At 38.7% G+C, this 13909-nt stretch overlaps 1 protein-coding gene across 4 annotated transcripts in view; it reads left to right on the forward strand.

Moving 5' to 3' along the window:
* The window catches only part of Calcr (calcitonin receptor), a 76437-nt gene that overhangs the window by 2004 nt on the left and 60524 nt on the right, over positions 1–13909 (forward strand). For 3 of the 4 annotated variants that reach the window (XM_027389847.2, XM_027389850.2, XM_027389848.2), the window contains exons 3-4: positions 1773–1960; positions 11919–12026. In XM_027389847.2, the coding sequence (XP_027245648.1) occupies positions 12004–12026 (23 nt within the window). In that variant the 5' untranslated portion in view covers positions 1773–1960; positions 11919–12003. The remainder of the gene's footprint in view (positions 1–1772; positions 1961–11918; positions 12027–13909) is intronic. The other variant, XM_027389849.2, reaches the window with a different exon arrangement.

A 13909-nucleotide genomic window follows, 5' to 3' on the forward strand; every position in this document is an offset into this window, starting at 1 on the left:
TGACAACCTTGGGTTTTGAACTTAATTTTTGCGGATGGCTTAAAGTGCCTGGAATTTGGGAGCCAGGGAAGGGAAGGTGCTCAAGACTAACCCAGTTTGCTCTTACAGGAGAGCACTGGGGAAAGGACCCTTCCTTGCCTTGAGGTTAGCTGACAACCTTGGGTTTTGAACCTATTTTTTGTGGGTGGCTTAAAGTGCCTGGAATTTGGGAGCCGGGGAAGGGAAGGTGCTCAAGACTAACCCAGTTTGCTCTTACAGGAGAGCACTGGGGAAAGGACCCTTCCTTGCCTTGAGGTTAGCTGACAACCTTGGGTTTTGAACTTAATTTTTGCGGATGCCTTAAAGTGCCTGGAATTTGGGAGCCGGGGAAGGGAAGGTGCTCAAGACTAACCCAGTTTGCTCTTACAGGAGAGCACTGGGGAAAGGACCCTTCCTTGCCTTGAGGTTAGCTGACAACCTTGGGTTTTGAACTTAATTTTTGCGGATGGCTTAAAGTGCCTGGAATTTGGGAGCCAGGGAAGGGAAGGTGCTCAAGACTAACCCAGTTTGCTCTCACAGGAGAGCACTGGGGAAAGGACCCTTCCTTGCCTTGAGGTTAGCTGACAACCTTGGGTTTTGAACCTATTTTTTGTGGGTGGCTTAAAGTGCCTGGAATTTGGGAGCCGGGGAAGGGAAGGTGCTCAAGACTAACCCAGTTTGCTCTTACAGGAGAGCACTGGGGAAAGGACCCTTCCTTGCCTTGAGGTTAGCTGACAACCTTGGGTTTTGAACTTAATTTTTGTGGATGGCTTAAAGTGCCTGGAATTTGGGAGCCAGGGAAGGGAAGGTGCTCAAGACTAACCCAGTTTGCTCTTACAGGAGAGCACTGGGGAAAGGACCCTTCCTTGCCTTGAGGTTAGCTGACAACCTTGGGTTTTGAACCTAATTTTTGTGGATGGCTAAAAGTGCCTGGAATTTGGGAGCCGGGGAAGGGAAGGTGCTCAAGACTAACCCAGTTTGCTCTTACAGGAGAGCACTGGGGAAAGGACCCTTCCTTGCCTTGAGGTTAGCTGACAACCTTGGGTTTTGAACCTAATTTTTGTGGATGGCTTAAAGTGCCTGGAATTTGGGAGCCAGGGAAGGGAAGGTGCTCAAGACTAACCCAGTTTGCTCTCACAGGAGAGCACTGGGGAAAGGACCCTTCCTTGCCTTGAGCTTATTAGCTGACAACCTTGGGTTTTGAACCTATTTTTTGTAGAAGGCTTAAAGTGTCTGGAATTTGGGAGCGGGGCAAGAAAAAGTGCTCAAGACTAACCCAGTTTGCTCTAGCAGGAGAGCACTGGGGAAAGGACCCTTCCTTGCCTTGAGGTTAGCTGACAACCTTGGGTTTTGAACCTATTTTTTGTGGAAGGCTTAAAGTGCCTGGAATTTGGGAGCCGGGAAAGGGAAAGTAATCAAGGCTAACCCAGTTTGCTCTCACAGGAGAGCACTGGGGAAAGGACCCTTCCTTGCCTTGAGCTTATTAGCTGACAACCTTGGGTTTTGAACCTATTTTTTGTAGAAGGCTTAAAGTGTCTGGAATTTGGGAGCGGGGCAAGAAAAAGTGCTCAAGACTAACCCAGTTTGCTCTTACAGGAGAGCACTGGGGAAAGGACCCTTCCTTGCCTTGAGGTTAGCTGACAACCTTGGGTTTTGAACCTATTTTTTGTGGGTGGCTTAAAGTGCCTGGAATTTGGGAGCCGGGGAAGGGAAGGTGCTCAAGACTGACCCAGTTTGCTCTCACGTTAAACTAGGAAAGCCAGCCCTCCCAAGACCCTGGGTGGGCTGCACCTTGCGGCTTGCAGACCCTCCTGGTTGGAGAGGTCTGCAGTCCTGCACCTCGCCCTGAGGTGTGGCATCTCCTGCCCGGGAGATGCCCAGTGAAGCCTGAGTTCCAGAGAACGCTGGTGCTGTGTCCAGACGCCCAGTGAGAGAATTCCTGGTAAGAAGGCTTTGAGGGGTGGGTGGAATGTAAAGATTTGGGGGTGCCAGGAATAGCTAGAGGTGGTAGTGAGACTGATAGTTTGGTGTTTTTATTGCAAAATTGGAATTTGATTGTGATATTAGAGGCTCTCTTGGAAGGCATCTGTTGCTTGGTCTGGGTTGCTTCACTTTGCCGTGATGAGAGGAAAAAGAGGTGTCTTTGGAAGTTGCAAAATTGTAATTTGATTGTGATGTTAGAGGCTCCCTTGTAAGGCATCTGTTGCTTGTTCTGCGTTGCTTCACTTTGCCGTGATTGAAAGAAAAATAGGTGTCTTTGGAAGGTGGTATAGCTTACAATGCTGTGTTGAGGAGCTCTGGTTACTGTGAGTTTTATATTATTCATATGAATTTTCTTTCAAAAGTTTTAGTCTCAATTTTATTGAGTATAACCATTTCTAGACTTAAAGTTGTGTGGCTTTCTTTTTTTTCCTAATAGGTGTTTAGTAGGTAACAAGAGGAGAATGTCGGCATCTAGAAAATGTGTGGTGTTGTTCTCAGTCTTGGAATGATCTTGGAACTGAGTACAGTAGTGAATGGGCTTGCTTGTTTGGTCATGTTTTACAAAGAATTATTTTCCAACAATCATTTATGCATAGCAGCCATTCTTCACACCTATTAGGAAAAATCTGTTGTGTGCATAGTTTCCAAAAGAGCCCTCTTTTTTCGTGATGCTCTTTCCAAGCCTGGGTGAAAGACAGCAAAGCAGCATTTCAACAAATTAATTCCTCTTCTCAAAACAGTCCTTCTCCCAGAGGGCCGAGGAAATCCAAAGTCAGAAACCAACAGTGCAATTAGATTTGTCACCTATCCTGCCAGCTTTGTTTCTGGAATGCACCTAGCAGTGTATATGATAGCTTTATTCTCATGGTGTATAAAATAGTAAATCAGAAAAGGGAGGCACGATCTGCAGGAGTCCACAACCACCTCTCTGGTTTAAGTGGCTCTGAGCACACACATCAAGTCAAGGATATTTGTTGAAATAATTGGACAACTGACACTAAAATGTTCACAATAAACTAAAGGTTAACTATGTTCCTGATGCTAATCTTAAACAGATGAGTGTCCAAGTTTCAGTGTCTGAAATGATTACAGAAGACAAGTATTTCATATAGCCAAGCCACTGACAGGCTGTTAGGGATGAGGTGGAAATGCTTTTAATGCTATTTGTTTGTTAAATATGAGCTGTAATAGCTTGTTGTTGACTTAATATGCTTTCAATGGTTAAATAATTCTGTTTTCAAAGGTTGGAATTGCTGGTTTTGTGTGCTTTTATTATGAGGGGAACTAGGATGACTGGATTTGCAATGCTCTTCAGTCAGCCAGCAGTCACATTCATTTCTAGTCTGTCTTAACAGACTCAAGCAGCCCTCGCCTGGGATTTGTTTTGGTTTAACAATTACTCTAGCCTGCAATTAATTTTAAGAAATAAAAGCATTAGAATAACATTTTATTTACCATATTACCATGCTGTAAAAAGGGCTATTGCTATTGATATTACCAACACACCGAAAACAGAAAATTTTTCACTCCTCATTATAACTGACCTCAAGGTCATATAACTAATAATGGAGTTGTATTGTTTTATCATTAATAGGCACAAAGGTCATTATATTATCCTAATATGGTCTCTATTTCCCCTTTATATATTAATTAGATAAAAGGGCAATTAATAAAATTAACCTTTGTGTCAAAAAATTAAAAAATTGAAGCTAACTCTTAGTTTGATCGGGCCGTGGCATCTCTATCCTCTATGAAACTCCTCTAGCCTGTTTCAGTGTTGATTTGAATGAAAAAGCTATCTCTTGTTGGTGTTTATTAAAGAAAAGTAATTTATTAAGTGGTTTATTAAAATAGTTTATTGAAGCAGTAAAGAAAAAGTGAGGATAAGGGGCCAGTGTTGTTTCACTGATAACTTGAACTGGTGTTCTCAAATTGAGCCACAAAATGAAATCCCTAAGAGATTTTTTCTTTAATGAAAGAAATGAAAAAAAGCATGCATGACCCGACCCAGACTAATTAAACTACAATATCTGGGTAAGAGGTCTGTATATTGACATATGTCTTTAGATGATTGTAACATGTAATCATGACTAATAAGAATCAGCTGATAAAGTTTTCCATAAAATTTGGTAGAATCTATTAGTGTTGGAGCATCTTGGTGAACATAAATGTCACTTATTATATTGCTGGTCTAATCTTTGGATTTCATAGAGCTCATTAATGTAATGTCACTTATGGTATTGCTGGTCTAATTTTTGGATTTCATAGAGCTCATTAATTTTGAAGGATCTTGGTAAAATTAAATGCCATTTGTTGTATTGCTGGTCTATTATTTATTTCCAGGTATGTGATGCATATAACTTGATTTTCTAATTAGAAAAAATTATTCATTGATGTTAAATGTTTAAATCATAACAAACTCCAAGAAAATATTTTCCCAGAAAACAAACTATCTGGCAATCCAGAAAATGCTTTAGTACATGAACTCTATCTCCAAGAAATATTAAAAAACAATGCTTTATGAAGCAAAGAATTTGATTTCCTTTTGCTCAGACCTATATGATATACAATGTGCAAACACATACCTTTTGAAAGGGGAGAAGGAAAAGATTAAGAACCATTCTCCTTGGCATATCAAGTAACATGCTGGGTGCCAACTGTGTTCTAGTGTTTTCATACAAATTAGTTTTGTAAAAACTCATAATAAGCTTTTAAAATTAAAAAAACAAACTACTGCTTTAATTTTATATATGAGAAAATTGAGGTTCCTTTATACTGATAAACTTGCTTAATGCCAGAAATTAAGCAAACTAAAGGTGTACTCAAACCCATTCATAACTTCTTATTCTGAGTTCAACTGTATCATTAAAAACACATATCAAATGAATGTTTATATTCTTAAAATTTTTAAAGACAGCATCTATTTTCAAGTGATGTAAGGTAAGAGCAAAAATTCTCACATAGCAGTGCTTGGGCAGGACTCCCGGCTCCATCACGGTTCGGCTGCATAAATCGGGCAAGTAATTCAACCTTTCTGTGTTATAAAGGCTAAATCTATTTAAAGTATTTCATTTAATGTGGATTAAATAAATTACTATTTGTAAAGCATTTGGGTAGTTGCTTTGTGCATAGTAAGTTCTATGTAAGTGTAATATTTTTAAATGTCATTTATTCATAAACATTTTGATTATTATGAAATGCCAACCATTGGTTCAAGTCTGACAGTACATAAAAAAGTCATTATCTTGCCCTCAAGGATTTTTTCATCTAGTAGAAAATAAGCATAAATAAGTAGAATGATTATTCTAATCAGAAATTGGCATTTCTTGCATCTTAAGTATAATTAAAAGCATGGTTTGTTATAACAGCTATGTGTTTTTTCAATTATTGATTTGATCTTCCAGAGGTCCAGGTGATGAAAAACCAATTGGTAATATTTTGGTTGTTAAAATGGCCCTAGGTTGTTTTAAATTTCATCAGTACACAAAAATATATTCTTCTGGTTTCAATGTATAAAATTAGAAAACTGATCTATGATGGGGTTACAGATCTTGAAACTTTGTATTTTTCAAAGTAAATCATGAGGTTGGAACATTGAGGAAGAATCAGTAGAAAATACCTTTGCTTTATGCTCCTTAATATATTGTTGAGTGCAAATTTTTTTTAATTAGTTTCCCAAAAGCAATGTGTATGTGTGGGTTTAGAATGGGGTTCTGTTTTTAATTCCTGAAGAAAAAAAGATAATTTTTTAGAAAACGAAATGTCCATCAAAAAGCATAGTAAAAGTCCCTGGTCCTGGGCTGCTTTGGAAGCCCCCTCTCCTGAGAGCCAGCCCTGCTTGTTAGACTGTACCTGCAGCTCCATGCAGCTGCCTGACACCTGTGGACACCTGTGGACACTTGAGGTGTAAGGCTTTGCCTTGTCCTCTCCTTATTTAAAGGAAGCATGTACATCAGTGTCCTGTGTATGAGGATGGCTTGGCTTCTGTAAACATGAATTAATTCTCTAAAACACAAAGTACAGTGCAATGCAATCAATATTTAACTATGATGTTGCGCTAAAATTTCTTTTTGGCAATGTATGCCTCTTTCACATCTTATCAAGTCTCTAGGGTTGTTATGCTTTTTCACCAGCTCTGCAGCCACGTCTTTTAATTACCATTATCAAAATATTTTAATATTCTCCCCATATTCGGCCACCTTCCGGTCCCTGTGTGTTAAATTCACAACATAGGCAGAATAAGTTCCATCTCTGGTCTTGTCAGCCTCTGTCCATAATTATTCAGTGATTGCCAAGGATACAGCCCCTCTTCAGAATATTATTTAACATGCTTTATGATTTAACCCCATCTGACGTTTCCCCTATCAATGATAGGGAGAAAAAAATCTCAGCAGCTCCTTAATTCCAGTTCTGGAGTTGCAGTAATACTAAAAAATTTGACTCCAAATTTAGAGTCCATCCTTCACTTTCAACCTTTTGCCCTTGCCTGTCAACCTCAGTTTACATTCTAGTTCCTCAAAACTGGTGTGCATGTGAGCGTGTGTGCATGTGTGCCCGTTTATATAATGCTTCAATTGGTAGACTGCTCTGCTTTGGTTTATGTTTCTGCTGACAGTTCTTGTCCCAGGAGCTGTGCATTATTTGTCTGAGGCTTCAAAATCCAGCATTTCAAATCTAAACTCTGTTCATCCTTCAGAGACTGTCAATGATGCCCCATAACACAAGACATTTTTACCTGAAATAGCATCACTCATATTTTAACATTCAATAAATATTTGCTAAATGTTTATTGTGTTTTTGGTCACACAATATTATGATAAATTGCAGTCCCCAATTTGAGGGAATTAGACAAAGCAGCAATTTCACAACCAGGGGTGTGTGCACTACTTTGGTGCCTACAAGTGGGAAGCAGCAACAGTGCCTAGGCAGGTGGCCCTTTTAAAGAGGATGTGAGTTGTCATTGATATGAAAACACACACACAAAAAAAAAGCTGAGTAAATGGGGCAATGTGTTGCAGGAAGGAACTAGATGGTTTATAAAATAATAAGAATAAAAAGCTCTGAAGCTTGAAACAGCATGGTGATGGGAGGGGGAAATACTGCAGATCCATGGATTTCTCCCATCAGGTTTACAGGCTGCCTAGAGCTTACCAAGTAGCTGATGGGCCAGCTGAACTAAAAGGATTGCATTTTATCCTGAAGACAAGGTGGGGGTGTAGAGAACTAATGTAAGGGACAACAATGTTCAAATTTCCCCCTTGGAATCAATCACTTTGTTGAAAACATAGGAGGAAAATTAGATTGAAAGTGGGATGGATACAAATTAATGGGAAGCCAGGAGGAGCCTTATTGCAGCAAGAGAAAGAGAATCAATTAGGGTCACTTTTCTGGGGATAGAATAGGACAAGACAGTCTGGAAATTATTTTAAAGATAATATTTTAAGGATTTGGTCAATGATAAAAACTGGAGGTGAGATAAACAAAGGTACTGAGTGATTGTGTGAGGAATTCTGTTTTCTTTACAGATCACAGGAGACCCACACCATTAGCCAGCTAGCATAAGCGTATTTTGAAACAGAAAGATTTAGAGAGGAATTGGGGGGGGGAAGAAATGATGTATTTTGTTTTATCCACATGGTGATGTTCTATAGAAGTTGATATAGACATTCAAAAGACTTTGATACTAGGTTTAAGAAAAGAGAATTGTACTCCAGTACAATTTTAGCAGTTAACAGTACAAAGACGTTAAAAGAGGGAATTAAAAAATCAAGGACAGGAAATTAAAATGAAAAGCTAAACATCTAAGACAGAGCTTTGGGGACACCATATTTTAAGGACAAATGCAAAATAAGCCTTCCAAAGACATGGGAGGCCAGAAGTACAGAAAAGCACAGAACCAGGAGCTCCAAGGAAGCCAAGAGGAAAGGCACCAGGTCTGAAGAGGGTACCCAGGAAACAGGAGAGGGAGCGCCAGTCACAGGCTGAAGCCCGGGTGCCTGCTGAGTTGTACAGTTGTTTCAGTCAGTTTGAGAAGCACTTATCTCTCATTTTTAAAGACTGTAAATCTCCAGTTTAGCTTGAGTGCTGCCTCATTCTTTCAGTCTTCTCTGCCAGCCACTGACCCCTCAAACAAAATGTGGTCTTATGACCTCATGTCAGTCTTCTAAAGACTCCCCACAGGTGCAATGAATGGGAGAGAGAGTGTGTGTGTGTGAATTCTCTGAAACAAATTTCCTTAATCTCCTCATTATAATAGCATATTAGGAGAAAGACCAATATGGACTTTATAAATCTCAGTGCTCTAGGAATTCTAGTATGTCAGCATATACAAACTATTCTCAGAATGGTTATATCCTTAGAAGTTGTATAAATAAGTTTTTTAGGACAAATGTGTCAATTTGGAGGTAACAAGATGAATACTTTTCTGCCTGTTTTATGACATGTTATGAATACATGTTAATGTCTCTTCTTTCCATTCAGGGTTACAAAGGCCAGTCATCCATTTGTCCCATCTCTGTAGCAAATCCAGACAGCTTTCTATGCTCATGCTGGGAGGAGTTAAAACTCATTTAGCTATAATGATGCTGACACCTTTTTTTCCTGAAGTGACTTTTGGCACAGTGAAACTTGAAGCTTTATTTTAAAGTATCAATGTGTGATTGTCCCAGAACTTTTAGACACTTCCTCTAAATCAATAACCTGTTTTCATTTGGAGGCTCAGTGCACCCCTTCTCCTGCTTCAGGCTGGAGTCCGTGTTCTGTGGTGAATAAGTAGAGAGACCATCACTGACAGCCTCTGAGCCATCTCTCCAGCTAAACAAGCAGAACCGTTTCCAGTGTCCTTCCCACTGCTCTAAATTACAAAGTGAGGTGGACAGCCATTGCATATGGGGTCTGCAGCCTTCTGTTTCTGCATCCGTACTGAAAATGGCTTTTTGAAAAATTAACTCTATACTGAATATGGGCAGGCTGCTTTTTCCTGTCACTGTTCCCTTAACAATCCAGCCAAGCACATAATTAAATACCATTTATAGTGGCTGGAGAGACATCTCAGTAGTTAAGAGCACATGCTGCTCCTGCGGAGGACCAAGTTCAAATCCCAGCACACATGTCAGTTCACTCACAGCTGCCTGTAACTCCAGCTCCAGGGGGATCTGATGCCACTGACCTCCTCAGGTACCGGTACTCACGCGTACATACCACTAAAATATGCACATACACATAATTAAAAATAAAATTTCTTTAAGTAGCAGTAACATTCCAGTAGTTCCCACATGTAGTATACAGGAGGGTGTGGTTTTATTACAATCAAATGATATGCTATTTTAATATGTGAAAATTGATTGTCCACAGTTTATGGTCATGAAACCACTCTCTCATGGATCCTGAAGGCCAGTTAATACTTCTGCTTTTTGCACTAGGATGAAGCTAGTTGGTGCTATTTATACCTTTGTGGGCAAGGGTTTTCGTATTTTCCCAGTACAGACCAGAGTCAGAAATAACTCATACAAACAGAAAGTCTATCTTCTTTAAGCTAATACCTCCTAGTTTGGGAGATTAGTACCAAAAGCAGCTACAATTCATTGTGGCCTGCTGTGTGCTGGATGCAACATGATTCAGTCACTTCTCAGGACACCCTTATAGTATCCTGTGTCCTTACAGGATATTATCAAGCCCAATCCATTGGCAATGAAGAGGGATTAGAAATTTACCCAAGTTCATGGATTCCCGAGTGTGGCAGGTATCTAATCAAATCTAATGTTGACTAACCTTGTTCTCTCTGCTACTCCAGTTAATGACATTTTGTTAATGACTTCGAGACCTTAAAAAAAAACATAATTAGAAAATTAATAATTGTGGAAGCTCAAGCTTTTCTAACAGATGGAATGAAGAGTCCCTCTCCACCAGCATGGCAACTGGTCTACCTGAGCACTTTAAGCCTGGCATTCCACCTAATGGGGCTACAGGCGCTATTACTGTACTTATCCCCAAATTCCAAACTTTTGGCACAGCTTGGAATAGTCCAAGCCCTGCCTTTATTAATGAAATGTTCTAGATGCCTAAATATATAAGCAGGACATTTCTTCACAGCAACAAAAAATACGAAATGTAATATTGATTTAGAATTTCAGTCTTTTTTATTGTTTAACAACTCTTTTTTTAAAGCAGTCATCAAATGAATTTACTAATAGTTAATAGCCATTTGATGACCATAAAAGATGACAACTCTGTTTGTTATTTTTGAGCTCCAGTGAAGTATAATATGGATATGATTATATGGATATGATAGGGGAAATACCCACTTTCTAATAAATAATAGTAATTCCTAAAGAAAAGCTTGTCTTCTTAAGGAGCTTTTATCTCTAGAGTGCTCCTTGTGAAGTCATCTCAGTCAACAAGGGTTTAAAAAAAAAAGACAAGTTGTATTGCTGCCAAATTTAATTTTAAATTGACTTACGCCATATATTAATTAACCCAACTTTCAGTGTAGTGATTTTTCTATTCTTATGCAGGACAGGTAGGATTCTGGCAAGCATAAGGGTGTCTTGCAGAAAATATTACGTTTACAAGCATTTGGATGGAATCTCTTTAGTCCAAGATTCAAAGAAGTTCATGGCACAAAGCACACAGTAATGCAAATTGCTTCAGCACCTTCTTGTCTGGGCCTACTACAAGGCTAAAGGGTCAGGACAATATTAGAACACTTTTTCATCCTAACATCACATAGACTGCAAAGATGGCATTAAGGCAAAACCCCAACGAAGCAAATCATCATAGCTTGGGGGCCAATTCAGGAAAAATAAGAATTTACTAGGTTGCTTCTTTTCCCATTGAAAATGAAAATAATTTTATTGCATCCCATGAGGAAAATATATACTCTTACAAATTAGATATGTTATCTTAGTGAATAGAAGGTCAATGAGAAACTTGGCTTTTCTTTTTAGCTACTAAAATATTAATATCTAGGCACATTTGAGGAGTAGCCGCTTGATGTCCAATTTGAATCTTAAGATCTCATTGAGCTGCATTTTAATTTGTTAAAATGGCACTTCTGCCTTTAAGGTGGTGCCCTGTGTTTTCTTGGTAATTAATACTTGACCTTTATTAAGGTCAGGAATCCAATACCCTCATTCGGGAGGAAACACAACACAAGTGTCACAGTCCCCCCAGCAGAAGGTGATATTTTCTTCAGGAGAATCCCATCTTCTGACTCCATGTCCAGTGATCTCTCTGAGGTGCTAACAGAGTCACTGAAAGCCATAAGCATTTGCAGAAGTCCTGGTGCACCCAGCACTGCACTCACAGATGAACACAGAGTGAAACTCGTGCAAAAGAGTGGCCTATCTTGGTTGTTCCATCTATTCTCCTGCTAGCCCAGTACTTTCAACTCTCACAAAAAGCCTTCGTGGTACAGATGGATAGCTTCCTAAGGAAAAGCCCCTGTGCTAGAGCCTCGTCTATCTCCCAGTGTCTATCTCTTTTTTATCTATTCCCACAAATCTTGCTTTCTGCATGTAGGGAAAACTGTGTTTAACTCCCTTCAGGAAAAAAAATATAATATATAGTCAGCAATAATGATGTCTTTTGTGTAATAAGTCTGAGTGTTAATTCTCAAATACTAATTTTTATACTATGGTTAAGGATATTAAAGATTAATTGCCAGTGTAAAACTAATTAAAAGAAGAAGGTATTATATCATTATAACCAACTTGGAAATGACAGGTTCTCAAAACTTAAGAATGATGTTAGAACTAATTAAAAACTTATAAGAAACCATGTTTACAAAATGGAGATATTTATTAAAACATCTCAATATAAATAATAATGATAAATGCATCTATCGCTTGCATAGAACTCACTATGAGCCATTCACATTCTGTGCTTTGTATTGATTTTGATGCCTTTGATATTTTCAGTACCCACCTAAGGTAAGTGCCATTAGAGCGCCTTCCACACAAGAAGAAACGAAGGGAGCACGGCTACCACACACCAGATTGGAAAATGAGTCCAAGGAGAATCCGAGTGTAAGTAAATCTTTAAATAGCAGATACATGAATTTCTGTCTTGGAAAATATGTAGAAATATACATGTTTTCCTTATTCTAAATATTTCCCTCTGCAGCTGCCATGCTTATACCCAAGCTTCTAGTATTCCACTGTGCACTGTGGTTTACCAGAAGTGGAAACTGTGCTTTTCCAAGTTGACGGTTTCATTCATAAAAAGCAAAATTAAATGAAAAAAGTTGATTTATTATTTCAAAGATGCAATTGCTATCAAAAAAGGTTAAGCACAACTCAATAAAACAGGATTTTTAAAAAGAATCTTAAAACTACGTTTGGCTTATTTACATGAAAACTAGTCAGAAACCCATGGTATCTGTGGTTTTAATGATGTGGTGGGGAACATAAATGTGTGGGTCCAAAATGGCAAATGAAAATGATTTTAATTAGTCTAAAAATGGTCAATTTTCCTATTCACTCAGAGATGATAAACTTTCCAAGCTCTATTTTGGAGTGTGACAACTCTTTTCCGTGTTCCCTGGACAGTCTCATTTCCCTATCTGATGACTGCCTAGGCACTCTGTGTCCTTGGGCAAAACAGGGGTGCAGGGAGCAACAGGATGGGAACTGTCCATTCTGAAAGTCAAAGGAAACTGTGTGTCCTTGAGGCATGTTCAGGCTACTCAATCTCATGCAAGTGATTTGTATTCACTGTGTCAGTTTTTGTTTATTGATCATCTCTGCGTTTATATTAATTTCAACTCTTCATTTACTTCTCTGACACATTTCCGATATTCTATTGTAAAGCATGTTTAGTCTAAAACTCTTTGTCTATTGTCACAGCTCAATTTTAGAATAGTAAAAGAAAAACTATTGAAATAGAAATTACCTGCTTTACATTATCTTGTACAGCTTCCTCAGAATGAGGAAATTATTGGGTCATTATTAAGAAATTATTAAGATCACAGTAATGCAGGTGGGTTTGCCTTTCCATCTTACTCCATCATCAGAAACATCTAGCTTGCAAGTGATAACCTTAATATGAAAAGGGTGTGGTTTCAAACTTAGCCACAGTACTGATGGGTAGGCAGGAGGTGTTCGAGACAAAAGCACCTTGAGGAAACTGAGTGGTCATCTGGAAATGCAAACTTGGGTGGGAGAGAAGCTGGAGAGTTGCATTTTATATATTAAATGTATTCATTAATTTTATTTCTCCTTCCTCTCACAATATTTCTAGGCAGAGTTCCAGATTAGACTAGACAATGAGTATTACAACTCAGTTACAGCTATATATTTGCCAAACAACATATGGACATACATTATCTCATTTAGATTGTACAATAGCCTGGAAAGGGAAATATTTTTTATCTCCAGTTCACAGATACTAGGACTGGAAATTTAAAGAAGTTAATAAAAAGAAATTAGAATTAAGATGTTATGTTAATTCTAATCATTAGAAATGTGGCAATACACTCATTTTTAAGTGATATAATGGCTCACCGTGAGAGTTCTTGGAAGAATTACTCCCCACCCCATTTAATTCATACAATAGCCACAGGTGGTTTCATTTTTCCCAATTAAGTCCAGAGAGTGATGAAGCTTACAGATATGAAGAAAGGTCATATAACTAGAAGCAGAGGCTGGATTTGAACCTAGACTCAACCCGCCACACTATGGTCTGAATCACTATCCTGTACTCCTACTGTTGGTCATATCTGCTTGGTGCTGAGTTTGTGGCTTTTCAGAGTCCCACAAGGTTTTAATCGAAAATAGTTGTTCTCAAGTGTGACCTACTAACCCATGGCAGAGTTTCAATCTTTGGTAGCAAAATGAGAAGCTCAGAGACAATGTCAAGAGCTTCCCTAACTACTAGAGCCTTTCCCCATAAAGAACTGCATTTTGTTCTA

The sequence above is a fragment of the Cricetulus griseus genome (assembly GCF_003668045.3).
Source record: "Cricetulus griseus strain 17A/GY chromosome 1 unlocalized genomic scaffold, alternate assembly CriGri-PICRH-1.0 chr1_0, whole genome shotgun sequence".
In the NCBI taxonomy this organism is placed as follows: domain Eukaryota; kingdom Metazoa; phylum Chordata; class Mammalia; order Rodentia; family Cricetidae; genus Cricetulus; species Cricetulus griseus.